The sequence below is a fragment of the Chlamydomonas reinhardtii genome, chromosome 16, assembly GCF_000002595.2.
Source record: "Chlamydomonas reinhardtii strain CC-503 cw92 mt+ chromosome 16, whole genome shotgun sequence".
Lineage (NCBI taxonomy): Eukaryota > Viridiplantae > Chlorophyta > Chlorophyceae > Chlamydomonadales > Chlamydomonadaceae > Chlamydomonas > Chlamydomonas reinhardtii.
Genome location: NC_057019.1, coordinates 5275970 through 5296615, shown reverse-complemented (window position 1 = coordinate 5296615; position 20646 = coordinate 5275970). Strand labels below are relative to the sequence as shown.

Below are 20646 nucleotides of genomic sequence, written 5' to 3'. Positions count from 1 at the left end.
TACTTCAATAAGAACGCATTCTGCCTTAGTCTAATGCCATCATGTCAGCAGTGTAGGGCTTTTCAGCGAACTTGAGGGCTACGCTGCGGCGATGGTGCCAGGAAAGGCGCTAGGATGGATATTTTGCTGCTTCAAACCAGAGCAGGACACAGGCCGAACGCAGCGTCAGGGCTCTGAAGCGACGTTGTTGGCAGCATGCAGGACAGCCGATGCGGCCCCGCCGCCGCTCAACAACTACTTTGCGTTGATGCTGCAGCACATATCCGACCCGGTAAGGAAGGTCAAGGCGCTGGGTAGGTTTTGCCCGTACGCCTTTGAACGGCTCCACGTGTGCCGTGCCTGCTGTTTGTTTTTTGGTCGATTTGTGTGTTCCTGCGCCCGTAACCGCCCCCCCCCCCCCCGCGCCCTCCCCTGGCCTCGGCCGCCTGTGTCACAGGTCGCACTCTTCACCCGCAATGGCACGCTGCTCGCCAACAACGCGGCCTCGGAAGCGCTTTTTGATAGGATGCGGGCTGCTGCCGGCTCGTGCCGGCCGGCACCCCCCTCGCTTCGCCTCCTGTTCACCGCTGATCCAGATGCGCTGCAAGAAGCCATGGCGGACATAGCGGCCGGGCGCACCTGGCGAGGTAGGCACACGCGCTGGCATCACACCATGCCGTACGGTATGCCCCGCAGGCTTCCAGGCGTGCTGACGCGTTTTGCCCTGCATGCACACAGGCCTAATCCAAATCCAAGCCATGGACTCGCGCCCGCCACCCGCGCCCGCCGAAACATCCAAGAAAGAAGCCGCAAACATGCTTCTGACGGCCGCCAGCGGGCGCCTCTCGCAGCAGTGCTCCCTCGCCTCAAGCTGCGCGATGCCATCGCTGCTACAGCCGCCGCCGCCGACAGCAGGCGCGGTGGCACCCGGTGGCAGTGGCAGTGGAGCTCCCTGGACAGCACACGACATGGCATCGCTGCGGCTACAGCTGCAGCTGCTACAGCCAGAGCGAGCTGGGCATGGGAGCGATGCGTACGGGAACCCACGCGACTGCTACAGCCATCACTGTCCATCCTCGTCTGGGGCGCTGCCAGCTTACCACGTGCTGCATGGGCCGCCTCTGCTGGCTCCGCAGCAACAGCAGCACCTGATGCAGACATCAATGCGCATTACCCACAGTCTGAGCCTCCCTTGTGCAAGCCGGACAGCAGGAGCGGCTGCAACAGACGCTGCCGGCAGCAGCAGCGCTGCGGCGGAGGTGCTGGCGCCTGACCGTAGGGTCAGCAGTGAGACGGGAGCGGCGCCCGGGCGGGGGCAGCGGCGCGACGCCGCGGGGCCGGCAAGGCACTACAGCGCCGCAGCTGTTGCTCCTCGCAGCGGCGAGGTGGGCTGCTGCCCTTCGGAACGGCCGGGCGAGCTGCTGGTCGATGTGCTGACATCGGGCGGTGGTGGCGGCCAGAGCGTCGTGTGTGGCGGCGGCAGCCAGCCGGCAAACTCTGCAGTCGCCCCCGTGCAAGCGGCGACGGTAATGGAGGCTGATACTGCTGCTGGGTCCGGCGCCTCAGCAGCGGATCTGGAGCTGCACCAGCACCTGTTCTCGCGGGGGTCGGTGGGCCCTGCCGGCAGGGCCGGGGGGCAGGCGAGCTGCGACCACTCCGTAGGCAGTAGCACCTGGGCGTCGGCAGCGGCCGCTACAGCTGCTGCGATGGCTGGCAGCAGCAGTGCTGCCGCGCCGCCGTCAGTGCCTCTGGAAGGCGGGCGCCGCCGTGGTGACGCGGGCAGCCAGCAGAAGCAGCAGCAGCAGAAGCAGATGCCGCAGACGCAGGAGCGGCAGCGGCAGCAGCAGCAGCAGCAGCAGCAGCAGCAGCAGCAGCAGCAGCAGCAGCAACAGCAGCAGCAGCAGCAGCAGCAGCAGCAGCAGCTGCTGCTGCTGCTGCCGCAGACGCAGGCGCAGGAGCGAGATCAGGAACAGGGCTCTCAACATCACCGCCCCAGCCGTTTTGGCACTTCGTACGCCGCCGGCACAAGCAGCCCCACCTCGCCAGCAGCCGGCGTGCCCCAAGCACGAACGGTAGCCGAGGAGCCCAAGGGCCCCGTGTCCGTGTCGGCACTGTGGGACTGGAAGGCGGCACGCTCTGCCCTGCGCAGTCGGGGCCGCCGGGCTTCGGTAGAGGTCCCTTCATCTGCAGCAGCCTCATACACCACCGGTGGTAACGCCACGGCCACCGCTGCCGCCGCCAACAGCTCCCCTTCCGCCGGCGTCCTGCAGTCGCCTCGCCGCGCCTCACTTGACGAAGACGCCTCCTTCCGGCCGCGTTGGGCGGCCCTAGACACCACCACCTCGCACCACAATTCCCAACAGACGCACATCAGCAGGCGTGTACAGGCTGTAGCGCCAGCAGCAGGCAGCACGACATCAAAGGCCTCACGCGCCGGCAGTCATCGGATGTCGATGGACGTACCAGCAGGCTCCGCTGTTGTGAAACTTGCTGTTCCAGGCTTTGGCCGTACCAGCCTGCCTCGCACCTGTGGTGCTGGGGGAGCTAGCGGCAGCAGTGGTCTGGTGGGGTCGAGGGGAAGCAACAGTGGCGTGAGTGGCGCAACAACAGCTGGGCGCACGGCGCCGCTGATAGATGTGCGAAGCTTCCTCAGGCAGGCTGAGAAGGATTACGCTGGCGCTACAGCAGCGGTAGCAAAACCTTCGGCTGCAGCAGCTCAGGCCGCGGTGGGTGGCGCTGGCGTGTCCGCAGCAACTGCGGCACCTCTGATGGGCAGCAGTGGCGCTGTCGGGGTGCGGACGCGTGGACCAAGCCGACTACCACCACAGCAACAACCGCAGCAGACGCCGCAACGGAAGGAGCCACCACCGCCTCCACCGCCTTCACAAGAATGGCAGGCTGCAACACGGACAGGGGGGTTGCGGCAGCCGGACACGCACTCCGGTGTGAGTCAGGCACGCGCTGCTGCCGCTGCTGGCGGTTCCCCAGCTGCCGCGGCGGCGCCACCTCCTGTGCACAATGCAGATGGCCAGCGCGCACGGTCGCAGAGCCCAGCTGCGGACCGGAGCCGCGACGCATTGTTAGCGAGCGTTGTGTCAGGGGATGCGGGAAACGAGGCTGGTGTTACTACAGCTGGTCCCCAGCACGTGCTGCTGCGGCTGCCATCCCTCACTGGCGGGCCATCGGCTGTATCAGCGGGAAGCTTCAGAGCAGGGGCCACTGGAGGGGCTGCGATTGCTGCTGCCGGGTGCGGCGGCTCGCCAAGCAGCGCGAGCGGGCGGCGCTCCCTGTCGCCACTGTCGCGGCAGAGCCGCTCGGCGCACTGCGGCACTGTTGGGGAAGAGCCGCCGTTGCCTCAAGACCAGCAGCACCACGAGCAAGAGAAGCAGCTGGAGCAGCAGGAGCAACAGCACGGGATGGACGGATTGGGTAGCAGGGCTCCGGCCGCCGTGCTTGGTGAGGCGGATGCTACGACTGCGGCGCGTGCGGCGGTGGCCGCGAGGGAGAGGGAGCTACAGGAGCAGGAGATGTTTGCTGCGGAGAGGCGTCTACTGGCTGCGTCAGCACCGACTTGTGAAGCCATCAATAGCAGCGCTGGCACGGCACAGCTGCAGCACGTGGCGCAGGACGGGGCTACTGGCGAGTCGCAGAGTCACAAGGACGAGCTGCCCGGTGACGTCGGCGGCAGCCCGTCGCAGTGCCGCCCCGCTGCTGACATAGGGTTGCTGTCCAACAGGACCCTGCCACAGCTGCGAGCGAACCCCACGCATGCGGCGGTGCCGATCCGCGCCGACCCGCCTGATCTTGCACCTGCATGGGGGCTGCCATCGGTCTGTGTGGTGTTGGAGGCGGCAGCCCCCATGCTGCAGGTCGACTCCCGCTACAGCCTGCATGTCGGCTCAGTCGCCGGCGGCAGTGGCGGCGGCCCCATTGCGCTAGCAGCAGCAGCGGCCACCGCCAGGGGGTCCGCAGCTGCTCGCCGCCGGTCCTCATGGTGCGCTGGCGCGGCCGCCGCCGCTGGCGACGCTGCTGGCGATGCTGCTGGCGATGCCGCCGCTGGCGCAGCGACCGCAGGGGCGGAGCAGGGGCTTGCACGTCACCACGTCCGCAGCAGCGGCAGCCCTCACCCACCGCATCATGTCACAGCAACAGCCAGGCGCATGCTGTTTCCCCTTGGACCCGATCAACAGATTGGCGCATGCCAGCAGCCGTGTGACTCACATCCGTCACTTCCCTCAGCGGAGGGGCCACACACCCAACCCACAGCAGCAGCTGCAAGCGCAGGCGGCGGCGCGGCTGCTGCCAACGCCCTTGGGGCAGCTGTGGCGGCTGCGGCTGCGGCGGCCTCAATTGATTTCCAATGCGACAAACTCAGTTACGCGTCCTGGGCGGACCACGGCACTGGTGCACACACGTCTGGAAACACCATCTCGGCGGTGCTCGGTAACTCGAACAGTCTGGAGATGCCGTTCGGGGGCGTCGCCCACTCGGCCACGTCAGCATCCGGGAACGCGCTGACAGCCGAGTCCCTCGCGCTCTTAGTGAGTTGCCGCGCACGGTCCGCGGCGGCGGAGCGGAGCAATAGCTCGCTGGCAAATGCACGGGCACCAGCAGCAGGCGGCGTCAGCGGAGGCGTTGCTAGCGGTGAGGCACAGCCGCAGGCGGCTGCGGTGGGACAGGTGTCAAGCCACGGCGGGCGGCGCAAGCTGGAAGTTCCTGCTGCAGCTGCCGGCACCGGCGGGCAGTCTGGAGAAGCAGCCCTCACTGCTGCTGTGGATTTGCAGGAAGCTGCTTCTACTGCCAGAGGCTTGGCGGTGACAGGCGCCGTCGACGGTGCCAGGACTTCACCGGCAGTCCGGCAGGATGCGTCACCTCGGGGACCAGAGGACGGCTGTGGCAGCGACGACAGCCGTGCCCGCCGCATGAGCTGCAACCGCGGGAGTGCCTGCCGCCCTTCCCTCCTCTCCGCCGCGCTTGCTGGCAACGACGGAGGCGTTTGTGGCAGTGCCCGTGGGGCCCACACGGGTATGACGCCGGTCTGGGAGAGGGGTCAAACGGCACAGCCTGGTTACCTGCCTTGGCCTTGTCGTCCGGTCCCCAAACTCCGGCTACAGGTCGGGCACTACCCATTTAAGGCACGGCGAACGTGGTCCCGGGCAGACAACACGGCCTAGACTGGTCTAGCTCGCGTGGCGTCCGGGCGATGCGTTCCGCCCAGGTTGGCACGGTCGGCGACGGTCGTCAGGCCGACCTCCGAATCAGCTACCAGCGTTCTACAAGTATCACCTTGATACTATAGAGACCTCAAATATTTTGTTTGCGGCCTATTCGGTGACGTCGCGGTGAACAGGCTTCTCAAGTCTGCGCAATTACCGCGCTTTGATGCCAATTATTGTTGCCGTCATCAAACATACATGCAAGGACACTAGCAACATGCTGCCGGGCTTAAGAGTGCGACCCTGGCGAAAGCATGCCTCGCGAAATGTGGTGACAGCCACCCTCGCAGAATGCGACAAGAGTCAAACTTTTGCATCCTTATATGTCATATAAGTTAATTCCTGAAAGAGGGAGGCTAAGTCTACGCGAGCGTGGAGAAACACGTGTGGACACGTTTTTGCCCCTCTTCAGACCGGCGTCATACCCGTGTGCGTGGGGCCCCGGCAAGCTGCAGCTTGCAAGACGGCAGTAGCAGCAGCGCCGCCGGTGGCGGCAGTCGCAGCATGCATCAGGCAGGCAGCTCCGCTCACGGAGGTAGCCGCGGTAGCGCAGACGGCAGCAGCATGAATGAGCCTTCATTCAACGCAGGCTTGGCGCCACTCCCAGGGGGCTCTCCCGCTGCACCGCCGGACACGACTGGCGGCGGCGGCACTGCCGCCCAAGCCGGAGGCAGGCCTGCTGCAGCCAACGCAGCAACAGGCGCCCCCGGCCGCTCTGCATCGTTGGCGGTGTCATCAGCCTTTGCCCTCATTAGCTCCGCCAACCTGCCTGACAGCGTTGCGCCCCTGTCGGCGTCTACAAGACGTGGCCAGCGCTACTATGCCGCTGGTGCTAACGCGGATGCCGCTGTCGGAGTGCCAACTGCCGCTTCTGCCTCTTCGGACGCCTCTCTCGCCCGCAGCCCTTCTGGCGGGCAGCAGCCTCGCAGCTTGCGTCTACCGCCCAGCCCACACGCCCACTTGCTGTCAGCTGCTGAAGCACCTCATCCTGCGGGCGGTGTCGCTTGCGGCTCCGAAGTCCACAGCAGCTCATCAGGGCGTGTGCAGCATGTGGCTGCAGCCCGCACTCCGCTGTCACGTAGCAAGAGCGGCGTCGGCAACAGCGGTCACTTTGTTACAACCTATGCCAGCGGCGGCGCAGCAGCGGCTAGGGCGGCGGCGGTGGCCGGTGGCGTCAGTGGCAGCCCGCCTGCTGTTTTTGGGTGGACGGCGTCCGGAGCAGGCGGCCTGGCGGACACAGATCCTGCCATTCTGGCATCACTAGAGCAGCAGCAACTCATGCAGCTGATGCAGCACCAGCAGCAGTACATTCAGCAGCTCCACCAGCGGCAGCAGCTGCAGCAGCTGCAGCGACAGCAGCACCAAGAGGCGCTGATGCAAGGCCTCAGCACGTCCGCCTTTGGCGCAGCGCGGCGCGGCGCGCGCGCTGCGGCCGCCAATCGCGCCTCATGCGCTGGCTCTGTCGCCTCTGGTGGCGCGGCGGCTGGCGGCACGGTCGCCATGGCAAGAGCGGGCGGGGTCGCAGCTGCCGTGTCGGCGGCGCATGCGGGCGCTTCGGCGAGGGACATAGACGTCAGCGTGGGCGGCAGCGTCGCCAGGCGGCAGTCCACATGCATTGGTGTCGGCGCCGCAGCATATCAGCACCAGCAGCAGGCCGCAGCAGGCGCCGTTGCCAGCGGCATGTTCGGCAGCCGGGCGCTGCATCACAGCGGCGTGGGTGGCCTTCCTGCAGGATCCCTCTACGCTACTGCCGCCGCTTCGATTGGTGGCGGCGGTGGCGGCGGCGGCCGCCGCACACGGTCCGTGGAGAACCTGATGCTTGTGTCCAATGGCAGTGATGACTTCTGCAGTATGGAGTCAACGGCGGCCGCGGCGAGTGCGCGCTCGAAGCCCCTGCCGCCGCCGCAGCCCGGCAGCCACACAGTGCACTTCCCCATGTCGCGCGCCGCTGCTGCTGGTGCTGGCGGCGCTAGCGCGGATGCGCCGGCGGTGCGTTCTTCAGTAGCCATGACAAGCGTGCGTTCTGCAGGCCTTTCATCGGCTGCTGGCTTCGTCCTTCCAAGGCCTGACCGCGATGCGACGGGCCAGGCATCCTCCAGAGCGGCTGCTTGGATTCCTGTGGGCGCTCTTTCACCCACGTCAGGGACGGCCCGTGAAGCGCTGTCCATGAACGGTGCCGGCCCCGCCTCGCCCCGCAGCAGCCGCGGCAAGAACTTCCTGGCAAGGAGCCTGGCACGGCTTACGAGCCTTGCGAAGATGGGTGGGGGAGCCAGTGGCAGCACTGGACCCGGCGCCATCAGCGGCATGGGTGATGGCGGCACCAGCAGCAGCAACCAGCAGCAGCGCTCGGGATTGCACCGGTCACCAGCCCTAAGCGATGGGCAGGTCATGCTGTCGAACGAGCTCCTGTCCGTCATGGCGGGCGTGACGTCGGTAGACCAAGCCAAAGAAGCCTCAAGGACGTTCGGCGGCAACAGTGTCGGTGCCGCCGCTGCAGCCGGGGCTGCCGCCGGCACGGGCTTGAAAGTCGTGGCGGCAGCGGCTGCGGCTGCGGCTGGTATGGCCCTGGAGCCCGCCCACCGCCACGTCAGCGTCTCCTGGAACCATCTGACTCGTGCAGCCTCTGGCCCTCTTGGCGCGGCCACACTTGAGGTGCCGCAGCAGCCACCGCCCGAGCTGTGGACCTTCACGCCGCCAGCAGCCAAAAACAGTGGCAGCAGCGGCAACATGCCCATGAGCAGCCCTCGCACAGCAGCGTCTGGTAAGGGCGCAGCAGCTCGCAACTTTGGCAACTCTTTCAATGCGAGTACCGGCCACGGGGTTGGCAGCGTGAGCGACTTAACCGCCGTTGTCAGCGGCAAGCTCTCCGTCCCCGTATCGGCGTTATCAGCGGCAGGGAGGCAGCGGCCAGTTTTGAATACTGCTCCGCTGATGGCGGCGGCCGCTGTAGATCCGTTTGCTGGGGTTGCGCTGGATGCAGTTGATGGCCCCGTCGCCGACGTCGCCAGCAAGTCCCCGCGGGTGATTGCATCGCCCCTGCCGCAGCACCTGTCAATTGCAACAGCGGCAGCGTGCCCTTCCCCTGCCGCCATGTTCAGAGGCTCAAGCGGTGGCGCAGGTGGCGGTGGTGGTGGCGGGCACACGTCGCCGCCGCCGCTGCACCTGGGCTCACACCCGTCGCCACCGCCCCCGACACCGCCGGCGGCAGGGCTGGCAGTGCCGCGCATTGTGCAGCTGACCATGCGTTCTATGGCGCGTGCTGGAGGCGCTGGCGTCACGGGCGGCACGTCTGCCTTGGGTGGGGCGCGGTGGGCAGCGAGTAATGGCACAGGTGGCGGCAACAGCACCAACCATGCCAGCGGGCCGCTGAGCTCCCTTGCGGCGGCTGCGCTGCTGGAATCGGTGGGTGACCGCATGCCATCCGCGCTTATGCACACGTACGCGACAGGGCTGTGCGACGACGCGTTAGGTGTGGGCTCTGCCACCGGCGGGCTGGCAGGTGCGCCTGTTGCTGGACGGTTTATGAGCAGCAGCAATGTGATAAACCGCTCCGCCTTCCACACCTGCGGTGATGTTGTCATCCTAGAAGCGGCGGCGGCGGCGGCGGGTGGCGAAGAGGATGCAGCAGCGGTGGCAGACCTGGTTGCAGACGTCAGCATCCGGGGCGGCATCCACGGATCTGTGGGCGCCTCGCCGCGCGCGGGAGCTTCTGCTGGCCTGAGCGGCAGCTTCGGCTCCGCCCTCCACGGGCACGCTGGCAGCAGCGCTGTGCTGATGCCGCCCGTCATCGCCAGCAGCGCCGGGATCCTGACGACCACGGCTTCGTGCAACAGCAACCAGCATGTCATGCTGCAGCACCAGTCCGGCCACAGCGCTCTGGGCGCCCTCAGCACGACCGCAGCCGGCCTGGGGCGCCTTGAGAGGTCCTCGGCAGCAACGCTGATGCAGCAGCAGGACCTTCAACAGCACCAGCAGCAGGCTGCTGATGGTGCCAATAGCAGGAGTTGCAGCCCGCAGAAAGACGGCCGTGATGCCGAAACGCAACTGCTGGCGGGCCACAGCGGCTCCTGGAGGAACAGTTGCCGCGCAGGCGGCGGCGGCGGCGGCGGCGGTATGGGCGAAGCGACCGGCGGCCAGGACAGTGGCGCGCAGCAGACCGGCGGCACCATGCGGAGCTTTGCGAGCACACCCGAAGCCGTTGGCGGTGCGGATGGGAGCCCAGCCCATGCAGTCGATGTGCGTGGAGCCCAAGACGGCAGGGCGTCGCGACGGCGCCGTCAGGTTGACCACGGTAGCGGCGGCGGCGGCGGCGGCGGCGGCGGCACATTGGCTGTCAGCTCATACGCCAGTGCCGGTGCCGGTGCCGGTGCGGCGGCGGCAGCTGCCTCAGGTCTGCTAAGCGCAGAGATGTTGACAGCTGGTGCTGCCGCTGGAAACGGCCGTGGCGGCGGCAAAATGGCGGGCATGCTGGTGGTAACGAGGTGCGGCTCACACAGCGCCACCTCAACAGCCTCTGCGGCCATGTCGACGGTGGCCTTGCCGCCGCCTCCTGGCCTGCAACTGGCCACTGACACCGCTGCGGCCAGCTTCTCAGTCGATACCGCGGCGGGCGGTGGTGGCGCCGCGGACGCGACGGCGGCGGTCGGCTCGGTGTTGGGCGGTGGCGCTGGTGGGCTGGGCACAGAGGGCGGCAGCTGGTACGAGTTGACGGTGTCAGCAGTGCCGCACCCAACGTCACCTGGCGAGTTCCTAATCATGGTGGTGCAGGTGAGGGGCTTGCGGGGCAGGCGTGGGGAGTGGGTGGGGGAGATTCCTCCGCCCGCGAGAAGTGCCGTGCAAGCTGTACCGTATCGCAAGTCAGCATGGTTCCGGTTAATCATCGGCGGGAGGAGGCGCGCAAAATCCACCCCGGGGAGGCGTTTACTACTGTCTACTGTCACGCGAGGGATGTCAGCCGCTTGCCCAAGCACCTTTGTTGACTCAAGTTCATGTTGTACCACTTGCTCGCAGCACGACGTGTCGGCACGTGTGTGGGCTGAACGGCAGCTGGCCCGGGTGGTGGAGGCGGAGCACGCGCTGCTGGAGGTGCGTGTGTAAGGGTGATCAAGATACACCGGGGCGGTCACTCACGATTGCATGCTTGAAAGGCGCGCAGTACTGACTACAACCCTGCTCCGTGTCCTGACACCGCAGGCCATCTTCCCCGCGCACGGTACGGCTACAAACATGGATGCGAGAAAACGGGTGGCTAGACTTCCGTTTCCTTTCCACTTCCTTACCAGTTGTTTCCACCTGGCATGAAGTCCCAGATAACATGTAGCACTGAATCATGTGCACGCCCCTCCCCTGCGTCCCACAGTGCTCGAGCACATTGCAGTGGCAACCATGGACGCCGCACTCACGGGAGGCGGCGCGGCCAGGACCGGCCCGGCCACACAGCAGCAGGGCTCTGGCGCGGACTCTGTGGGCGCACCGGTGGCAGCCGTGTCGGGGCCACTGCACATCACCGGTGACACGTTTATTCATCTGGCCACCAATCACTCCATGATCACAGTCCTGTTCTGTGACATTCAGGTGCGCGCCTCGTATTGAGCTTGCTTGGTAGTTTCGGTGCGTAATTTCATTAGCAGCCGCAGTCGATTTCCAGCCACACCTGCTGCTGTCTTGCACACCTGCTTAGGGTGGTTGCCAGCGCCATTACCTGCGTACTCGGACACTGCTATTGCTGCTACAATCGACGGCGTTGTCATCTATGCTGTTGTATGAAACTGGGTTGCCCGCAACCGCTTATTGTCTTGTGCCTTCAGGGATTCACCGGGATGTGTAACTCAGTGCGGCCGGGAGTGGTCATGGCCTTCCTGGTAGGTGCGGACGCAAGTGCGCGGAGTGAGCGGTGTTTCTCCCTCTGTCCAGGAGGAGCCAGGAAATACTGGGACGCAGTCCACGAGGACATGAATAGCCGGGAGGGCACACGGGGAGACCCATTTGCTAGGGTACAGCGCGCCTTGCCACTTGCTTTGCAAGTTGGGATCTGCTCCTTGCCCCGCATACGACTGATGTGTTATGGCGGCGCTTTCGCAGAACGACCTGTTCACTCGGCTGGATGCGCTGCTGGACGCGTTCGGCGTGTACAAGGTGGAGACCATCGGCGACTGCTACATGGTGGCGGGCGGGCTGATGAAGGTGGACGAGGAGACGGGCGCGGTGACGGTGCGCAGTGATGACGTGGACCCGCTGCACGCCTACCGCACCGTGCAGTTCGCAAAGGTACGTGCGTAGTCGCGTGGGGCCCACTTCCCAGCGGGTGTGAGGTTGGAGTGACTTGCTGGCTGTACAGGACTGCCCGCCGCGCTTCCGGTTCACCCCGCTAACTGAGCCTTATGCCTTGCAAATTTTCCCGCAGGCGCTCCTGCAAGCCGCAGGCGCCGTGCGGCTGCCCACAACCGGCGAGCCCGTGCGGCTGCGGGTGGGCATCCACAGCGGCAGCGCCATGAGCGGCGTGGTGGGCACGCGCATGCCGCGCTTCTGCCTGTTCGGCGATACAGTCAACACCGCCAGCCGCATGGAGTCCACGGGCGAGGCTGGCGCCATCCACGTCAGCAAGGCCGTGTTCGACCTCGTGCCGGGCGAGGAATGGGAGCCCACCGGCGGAGTGCAGGTGCGTGCCATGAAACGGGGCAGGGCGGGGTGGGTGCGCAATAAGAGCGCGGTGTGCTCCTCTTCAAGGAAACTCATACCACCGTACGCTTGTCACTACACTAACACAGGCCAAGGGTAAGGGGCAGCTCGAGACGTACCTTCTCCGGCCTGCCATGGAAGATCATGGCGACGCGGAGGCGACCGTGCCAAAGCTGTAGTGCTCTTCAACCGCTGCACAAGGACGGCTGGAACACTTAAATGTGATAGGCCGCGGCAGAAAGGGACGGGGTACCAGACAAGCCTTCCCAGGCCACTTAACAAGATGACGCAATGCGAAGATAATGTGCAAGGGGGCTGGTGAGGACTACGTGTGAAACTGTGTGATTGTGTAGTTTCGTCATTACTGTCCTCAGGACTGGCCGGTATAAGGCTTGCGTTTGCTTCTCAGCGCCATACAGCACCGCCTGTGCATGAACACATTGTTATGAACCCAAATGCGCCATCAAGGTTTCCACAACCCATGATGGGCAACGTGCTGTGGCCATTGCCTAGCAACGTTTACTGTTTCCCAAAATCGCTCCGGCGCTCTTATTGGGATGCGGATGTTACAGAGGGGACAGTGCTTATTGATAAGGAAGCTGCAGGTGCCTCGTGCGCTGTCGATTAGCGGCCTGACATGCGGAAATGCCTTCGGTCAGAGTACATCAAGCCTCGGACGAAGCATGGGCGAGGGGAGGGGGATTTCATCTTGTCCAGACCCCCAAGTAACTGGATGGGGCCTTGCAAAGCAGGCTGAGGTCTGAAGAGAGCGTACCCTGCTGTACATGCGTTGGCTCGAAGACTTGCAGGACGGGAATGTGTACTTGTTGAAATGGAGTTGGGCTGGAGCGTGCACTGAGCGGACACGACTTGTGCTTACCGTACAGTAAACCAGAACACAGCCCGCCACGCCAGCGGACTGTCACTGTCCATCCGACCGGGGACATCCGAGGCTCTCTGGCACAAAATGCGTGTCGATTCCGTGCCGGTGTGCATACCGTACGAGTGCGAGCAATTGAGGAATCCAGCACGACACGGGCACTGGCAGACGCCAGAGCACACGTGCCGGATGACCAGCCGCACCCCGCATCACTATAATTGCACGCGATCTCTGTTGAGATACTGTAGTTGAGCGGCGAGAAGCAGCAGCCAGCCAATCTGAGAATGCACTGTAGCAGTCAAGAGCAGCATGCTATAGCAGCTTGCAAGTTATTTGACATGGTCAGGATGCGACATGTGGATATGTGAATTGCGACATACGACATTGCGACATAATGCACATACCCCCCAAACGCATCCAAACCCGCCAAACATACTGTGCATGCATTCAATATGCCTCTGGTAAGCGTGGAACACCGTGGCACACAACAAAACGTGTCTCGGTTGCCACGGTGGTGGTGGCGTGGCGTAGGGTGCGGCCAGTGGGAGGAGCTTGTGGCTACGCTAGCGCAATACACCGCCGCAAAGCTGGGAGATGTTACTTAAATGGGCTCCAGGACGCGTAGCTATGCAAATGTGGGCGAGTCTTGGTATGTCGCAATGTTGTATGTCGCATTTCACATGTCGACATGTCGCAACCTGACCATATCAAATAATGTGCACACAGCCATATTTCAGTGCCAGCTCCCTTTCTTAGCAGGTAAGAGCCAAAGTACAATGCACACAAGCCCCACACGATGATCACGGCCGTCCCAAACCACAGTAAGATCTCAAACCGTCTCGAATTCATGAAGACATGCTCAGTTGCTCACAGGCCTAAGGACCACATGGTAATGCAACATCCCCACAACACGGCAGTACACGAATCAGCGTTCAGCTGTCGCTAATTCGCCACTTGAGGCATGATCAGCCCGCGCCGCCTGTGTGTGCTGTGTCAGCTGTAACACGTACCGAGAAGCATCCCATAGGATCATACAATTAGCAAAATGGAATCGCGCAGCGTGACTTGTTTGCGCTGCTGTGCTTATACCCACGCCACCCATTGCCAAGAGCGCCACACTGAGGTCAACTCATTGCCTATGGGCACTTCCTCCTGTTGCGAACCCTTCGCTCAGTAGACAGCAATACCGTAGTAAGGTCAATGCCAACAATAGAATCCAGCGAACAGATGAAGAAACCGTAATGTGGACCATAAGCAGTATGAATAGGATGCACGCACCTGAAAGTGTTTCGTGCATGCGCCATAAGGCTGTGGGTGCCCAGTAGCCACGTCCAGGCAGCTACGCATGTAGTATACACGCACTCTGTTCAAAGCAAGTAACACACATGTCTTTGTATCACATGCGCGTTGTCTATCGTGGTGACACCGGATCAAAGGCCGGGTTAGATGCCATCATTCCGTGAGGTGGCATCGCCTCAGCCCCCGCCGCCTGCGGCTCTTCTTCACCTCCATTCCCACTCGGCCCCCCGCCCAAGCCTGGCGCCACATGCAGCCGGCTCTTCCGCATCACCCCGCGGGAGCGATGCCCGGCCGGGCTCGGGGCACCCAAGCTTGGCATGACGTGCGCGGCAGCCGGGCTGCTGGTGGCGGCGCCGCCAATAGCGGTTGCGATAAAGCTGTTGGCACGGGAGCCCACTGGCGACGCCAGCCCCTGCAGGCCGCCCTCGGGCATTGGCATGCTCCAAGAGGCCGCAGAGCGGTTCCTGCACATACGACAGCGGCAGGCAGGGAAGACGCAGCACGCGCGCGTAGTAAGCAAGGGTGAAACTGAAGCAGTTGAGGTAGGAATTCAGCTAGCGGAGGGGGAACCAACTCGACACGCGTATCTCCGCCCGGGCACCTATCGTAAGGACACAAACGCACCTGGCTCCGCCGGCTCGCAGCGATGCCATACCCGCTCGCCACTCGCCGTCATCGTCCTCCTCGTCCTCGCACTCCGCCCCATCTTTAGCAAGAGGCGCCTCCTCCCCCAGGGCGCTGCCTCGCCTGCCGCCGCGTCCTCCACCACCGCCAGCAGCTCCGGCGAGCAACATCTCCATGGACCTTCGGGACGGGCGCTGGCCTGCGGCGGCCATCCGCGCCGTCGCCATTGCCGCAGCCGCAGACGACACCGCCGCGTCCTCCTCAGGGTCTCCGAGTACGCTGCTGCGCCTGGGGCCGCCGCCCAACGCCCGCTGACTGCTTGGCGACGGCGAGGCCGCGCCGCTGCCGCCGCCGCCTGGCAACAGCAGCTGGCGGGCGGACGCCACCCCTCCACCTGCACCACCAGTAATCGATGGCCCCCAGCCGCCCGGGCTCATGAGGCTGGCCCGGCGGCTGGGGTTGAAGTGCACGCTAATGTTGCTGCCGCTGACGGTGCGGGTCACGTCCATCGTGGAAGCCACTGAATCAAAGCGCTGCAAGCCGCTCGGCCGCCGCATGCCTGACGGCGTCGGCGGCGACATGCCACCCGCTGCAGGCGCATTGATGCTGGCGGAGCGCGCATGCGGCGATGCATCATCGGGCGCTGCGGCTGCAGGAATCATGGCTGCCGGTGAGCGCGGTCCGCCAGCTGCGGCTGACGCCGGAGGCGACTGCGGCTGCCGCGAGCCTGCGGGCGCGTCCGCGCCAGCAGCTAGCGATTCGTCCGAGGCCGAGGGCAGCGGAACGATGGCGCTGGTGCTGCGTCCCGCGCCCAGGTTGCCCAGGACCTGCATGTGCATCCCCGAAGACGCCCTCTTGCCCGGCGGCTGGTGAGGGTGAGGGTGGCGCGCCGCGTGCTCACTGGTGGCAGCGCCTGATGTGCTCATCACGGCTGCAACAGTGGCCGTTAGGGAAGAGCCCAACATGGAGGCTGAGGAAGTCAGCTCCGCCCATTGCGGGCTTTCTGGTCGGGCCACACCGCCGCTGCCCGTTGCGTCCACGCTGCCACGCCCAAAGGCCACTTGCAGCAGCGCCCGATTCGTGGCGCTGACGCCCTCAGCCCCCTCGCCAGTGGTGCTGCGGCCGCGGCGTATTGAGTCGCCAGCGACACTGGCAACGCTCGGGCCGCTGGCCTGTAGGTCAGTTGACCGCCGCACCCTGCTGTTGCCGCTGAGGTTGCTGCCGGCGCCACCTGCCGCGCTCCTGCCCACACCTGACCAAGGCGCCGCTGCGACAGCGCCAATCGCGTTAGGGTGTGCCGCTGCCACAGAGCCCGTGGATGCCGCAGACAAGGGTCTGTTGCTGCCGGCTGCGCCTGCAGCACGAGCTGCCAGGTTGTGACGGCTGGCGTCACCCAGGGCCGGGGTCGCGGCCCCGCCGGCATCAGCAAGGGCGGTGACGCAGGGCTGCGGAGGCATGGGCGGCAGCGGCTCGGGCTGGCCGGTGCGTTGAGAGATCATGGCGGCGTTCTGCATAAGCGGGACGGGGTTCAATGGGGAAGGAAGGGGCGGCGTGATTGTGAAGGGATATGGTGCTTGTGGACAAGAAAATCATGATGAAGTACAGGTATGTCTCAGCGCCACAAGTTCGCACCTCCTCCGCCATCGCCATCATCTGACGCCAGGTCTTGAGTTGCCAGCGGTACACGCCAGCCTGCAATCGGCAGTCACACCGCGTCAGACCCTGCCTATGAGCTACGTTTCGGCTCTGGCGCCCCGGCAGTGCCCACCCAGCCCGAACCCATTGGGATCTTAGCACCGCGGCGAGCTCTGCAACCGCATACCCGGCACCCGCGTCGAGCCGCCCGGTAAATTGGGTCTTCGCCCCAAAGCCACATGCAACGCACCTGGCTCTTCTCGATCGCTGAGGCCATGTCTCGCATTGCGGCGTATAGCCGGCCCAGCTGCTGCTGCTGCGTCAGGAGGCCCAGCTGCGGCTCCGATTGCTGCCGACCACGTGTCATTGCGGTGGGAACTGCCAGTGCAGCAGCTTGCTTGGCAGCGCTGCTGCCGCTGCCGCTCTGCTGCTCTACACTCTTGACGTGCGCACCCAGGACATGGGCACTGCCGCTGCTGCTGCCAGGCCGGCTGCTGCCGCTGCCGCCCCAGCTGCCCAGGCCGCCTGCCGCATTTCCGCTGCACAAGGCCTTGCCATTGCCGCTGCCGCCCTTGTGCCCGGATTGTCCCTGCGGATGCTGGAGCCCAATGCCCGCATCTGACGCAACAACCGCCGACGACAGGGAGCGCCTCGGGTCGGCATCTGGCCAGACGTGGACGCGATGGCCGTAGTGCGACATAAGCCGCTTTGCCGCCACCGCTGCCACCACCTCATTGCTCCAGCGCCGTTCCTCCGGCGGGGCTGCCGCCGTAGCCCCCGGCCTTTCCCTGGCTGCCGTTGGCCCCGCCGCCAGGGCAGGCCAGCGGGCTGGAGGCTCCACGACTGATGCGGCGCTCCTGGCGGCCTCAGTCGCGCGGGCGGCGTCATCGAGCACGACCTCGGCAGGCAGAGCCCGGTGCGACCGAGAGCTTCCCAGGAAGGCCCGCACACGCGTGCCCACGCCCTCGCCACCGCCACCGCTGCTGGCGCCTTTGCCGCGCCACCACGCGCCCCGCCGCATCCAGGACCCACATCCAACGGGCGATCTCCCCTGTTGCAGCTGCTGCGTGTGCTCCTCATCCACTGACCGCGCGCTGGGGACTTCGGCTAAAGCAGCAGTGCGGTTCTTCCCCGCATCAGCGGCCGGCAGCGGGCTGCTAGCTCTGCCGGCCTGGCCAGCGCTAGCAGCGCAGGCCAGCAACATTTGCTCCAGCGTGAGCTTGTCAATGTAGACCTCCGTGGGCACCACGCGGCACGTGGTAGCAGCGGCAGCAGCAGCTGCACTTCCGGCAGCCGCGACGCCCTGGCTGCTGGCACCGCTGGCGCCGCTGCCCCTGTCCGCCACCTTGACCATCGGCAGGACCCAGGTGATAGCTTTGAGCGACATGCGCTCGCTCCGGCGCACGTCGCATCCTGCAAGAGCGCGCTCCCGGACGAGCCTCGCCAGTTGGCGGTTGGTCAGAGGCGCGGTGTGCCGCTCTCTGTAATGCAGCCGCCCGCACGTCAGCTTGCGGCTCCATCGCGCCAGGGCCGCCGCAGCATCGGGGAGAAGCACGTTTGCGAAGTCGGTAGTGACTGAGGTGCCGTGGCGGAAGCCCCACGAGTGTTTGAGCTTCATGAAGGTCGCGCCGAGGATGGCGAAGAAGAAATTGACGAGCACCATGCTCATGAGCAGTACTTGCGACACCATCACCAGCGACGCCGCGAAGTGCTGTGTGCAGGCGTGTAATGGGTTTGCGGTGACGCATGACGTGTAAGCTGTGCATGGTGCTAGCACGGCGGGCGTCTTGACTGGGCGATCTTTCCAACACGAGAAGCTCTTCTGTGTTAAAAAATAAGCCCAGTTTTGATTGCAAGCAAGGCCCTGCCTTCCCGCCATCGTTCTCCCCAATTGGTTGCAACCCGCGCACCCACGCACCTCGCCCCACATGAACTCCTGCTCCGGCGGCAGAATGGAGTCCACAGACAGCAGCTCGCTCTCTCCAATGATAAGACTGAAGGTATCGTACAGAGAGCCTGCAAATGCAGTCAATAAGCATTATGGATTTATGGGCGGGGGTGCGAGTGCATCAAGGTAGAGCACGGGAGGCGCGAATGTAGGCATGCATACGGATCAACGTCACACCGGTGTGCTTGTCATCTGGTAGCTAGCACCGTGCGCGGCATGCGAGGCGTGTCTCGTGACAGGCCTGCGCAGGCCATGCCGAGGGCGCCCTGTGCGACCCTCTCACAAGGCCACGATCACCCCGGGCGGGCACGCAGTCCCGTGGTCATGCCCTGCTCAGCAGCTCCACGCAGCAGCACACTCCGCACCTGAAAGAGTGGACATGGTCTCCTGCCGCGCCCCCAGCACCATGTGTGCGAAGAAGCCGAACGCGACCTCTATGACCACCATGACAAGCACCTGCAGCCAAAGACGCAGACACAGGACGTGGGGTTCAGGACGACGCAGCCACTCCAGACACACCAGAACCAGCAGCACCACTGCGGCTGGGGTGCAGGCATGATGGATACAGGCAACACCATTGCGGGTGCGGAGGAGGCGAGCCTCCTGTGCACGCCCGCCTGATCACGAAAAGCGGCACCAACAAAACTGGCAAAACCAGAAACAGCGGTGTTACCGGGTAGTGAGACCTTTCACCTCAACTCACCAGATGCCCCAACGCGGGCACTGCGTGGTAGAGGGTGCGCACAATGAGCCCAAGGCGGCCCTGGAAGGACAGCGTGGACAGCAACCTGCTCCGGAGGGGGAGTATCACATTTGGAGGGGAAATTGGTGAGTTGGGTTGGCGAAAGCATGCACGAACCGTTGCCTTGTAAGCTGCGGCGGCCGGCCCGGGCGTTTTCATCACAGCTAGCTGGCGCATACATCGCCCACATGGTTAACACCCGCCCAATCCTCACCTTCCGATCAACAGGATGAGGGTGATGGCTTGGATCAGGCCGTACGCAGCCCAAAGGTCGGATAGCTCCTGAACATATGATACAGGACACAGCAAAGTCAGCGTCTGGAGTTCAGAGTTTACAAAGGCACCCGGGCAGGGGACTGCAGCGTCACGGTGACCGTGCCCTTGCCAAGCACAAACTCGCTCTCCCCAACCCTGCGCCCACTGCATCCAATCTATCGGCCGCCGCCCACCTGCGCCGAGCCCATGACGTCAGCCAGGGCCTCCATCTGGCCCGCCGCCACTGCCGCGTCAGGAAGCAGGTACCGGCCCGGGTCCCCCGCCTGCAGCGGCTCACTGATGTTCAGCTCCGCCGCCACCTGCTTCAGCGTGGCGCGGTCCATGGCCGCCGACGCACCGCCACCGCCGGCGCCGAGGCCGGCGCCGGTAGTAATGTTGCTGGCACCAGTGGTGGCAGAGCTGCCGTCCAGCAGAGTGGCTGGGTCGGCTTTGGGAGGCAGCAGCCAGCGCGCACGTGCGTTGGCAATGGCGTCGTACAGCGTGTAGTGCTGGCGAGCGCTGAAGGTGGCGGCGTGGGCGGCCATATACCTGGATGGGGCAAGAGCGCGGTTGCATTCAAGGTGAACGAAAGCGGGTGCTGCGTCTGGTGCTGCATCCACCCCACTGCACCACCATAGCACCGCAAGCAAGCCACTCTGCCCACCGCAGGCACGCAGCACCTACCAGGCCAGCACCACTGCTGACGCCAGCAGCAGACACGCCACAGCCAAGTCGATAAGCAGGTTGCCGAAGCGGTCCCACTTCTGCGGTATGCAAAGGTTTCATAACAGCGCTCATCAGCAGTAGCAGGGCGACCATACATGCACACGCATACATTAAAAAGGCGCATCATCATCAGAAGGTCCGCTGTCTGGCTTTGGAATGCTAGCAGCGGGGTCTACTTGAGCTTTAAGCCACATGCACACACCTGCCGCAGCGTGAGGTCGCGACTGAACGCGCTGGCGGCCGCCCGCGCCGCCTGCACCGCAACCACCACCCCAAACACGCCGGCCAGAATCCACAGCCCCAGCGCCTCCCGTGTGACCACCGTCTGCCAGTCCGTGGCTCCGCCACCGCTACTGCTTGCACTACTGCTGCTGGCATTGCTGCTGGCATTGCTGCTGGCACTGCTGCTGGTACCATCCTGTCCGCCATCTCGCAGGTAGGTGAGTGCGGGCAGGCCGCTGAAGCGGAAGCGGAGGCCGATGGAGCCGTCGGGCGCCCACTTGAAAGTCAGCGCGGCGGCGCCGAAGGCGCGCAGGTCGGCGCTGAAGAGCAGCAGCCGCACGCCCAGGCTGGAGCTATAGCGGTCCAGATAATTGGCGTCCTGGGGTGGGGGCCGCCGCCGGCGCATGTTGACGATGCAGGGAGATTGGGTGCAGGCAAGCGA

General features: G+C 64.8%; 2 protein-coding genes across 4 annotated transcripts in view; one reads left to right on the top strand and one right to left on the bottom strand.

Annotated features, from left to right (window-relative positions):
- Positions 1-34: 34 nt before the first annotated feature.
- CHLRE_16g682552v5 (uncharacterized protein) lies at positions 35-12180 on the top strand. Its single transcript, XM_043071469.1, has 13 exons — positions 35-271; positions 437-626; positions 718-4977; positions 5803-7184; positions 7284-8694; positions 8782-9962; positions 10206-10280; positions 10389-10407; positions 10555-10769; positions 11003-11056; positions 11277-11462; positions 11599-11853; positions 11963-12180. The coding sequence occupies exons 1-13, from the start codon at positions 92-94 to the stop codon at positions 12050-12052; spliced, it is 9498 nt and encodes a 3165-aa protein (XP_042915986.1). The 5' UTR covers positions 35-91; the 3' UTR covers positions 12053-12180.
- Positions 12181-12192: 12 nt separating this feature from the next.
- Positions 12193-20646, bottom strand: part of CHLRE_16g682550v5 (uncharacterized protein) — a 46332-nt gene continuing 37878 nt past the window's right edge. For all 3 annotated transcript variants that reach the window (XM_043071466.1, XM_043071467.1, XM_043071468.1), the window contains 11 exons: positions 20185-20583; positions 19941-20020; positions 19451-19805; positions 19216-19283; positions 18963-19047; positions 18625-18715; positions 18230-18327; positions 16562-18022; positions 16309-16368; positions 14677-16184; positions 12193-14516 (listed from right to left, as the gene is read on the bottom strand). In XM_043071466.1, the coding sequence (XP_042915983.1) occupies positions 14165-14516; positions 14677-16184; positions 16309-16368; positions 16562-18022; positions 18230-18327; positions 18625-18715; positions 18963-19047; positions 19216-19283; positions 19451-19805; positions 19941-20020; positions 20185-20583 (4557 nt within the window). In that variant the 3' untranslated portion in view covers positions 12193-14164. The remainder of the gene's footprint in view (positions 14517-14676; positions 16185-16308; positions 16369-16561; positions 18023-18229; positions 18328-18624; positions 18716-18962; positions 19048-19215; positions 19284-19450; positions 19806-19940; positions 20021-20184; positions 20584-20646) is intronic.

Bases quoted from the DNA above. Each gene is read 5' to 3' on its own strand.
- CHLRE_16g682552v5 (XM_043071469.1), top strand. From the start codon at position 92: ATGGTGCCAGGAAAGGCGCTAGGATGGATATTTTGCTGCTTCAAACCA. The intron at 8,695-8,781 runs GTGCGCCTGTTG...TTGTCATCCTAG, and splicing joins TGCCACCGGCGGGCTGGCAG to AAGCGGCGGCGGCGGCGGCG. The intron at 11,854-11,962 runs GTGCGTGCCATG...ACACTAACACAG, and splicing joins AGCCCACCGGCGGAGTGCAG to GCCAAGGGTAAGGGGCAGCT.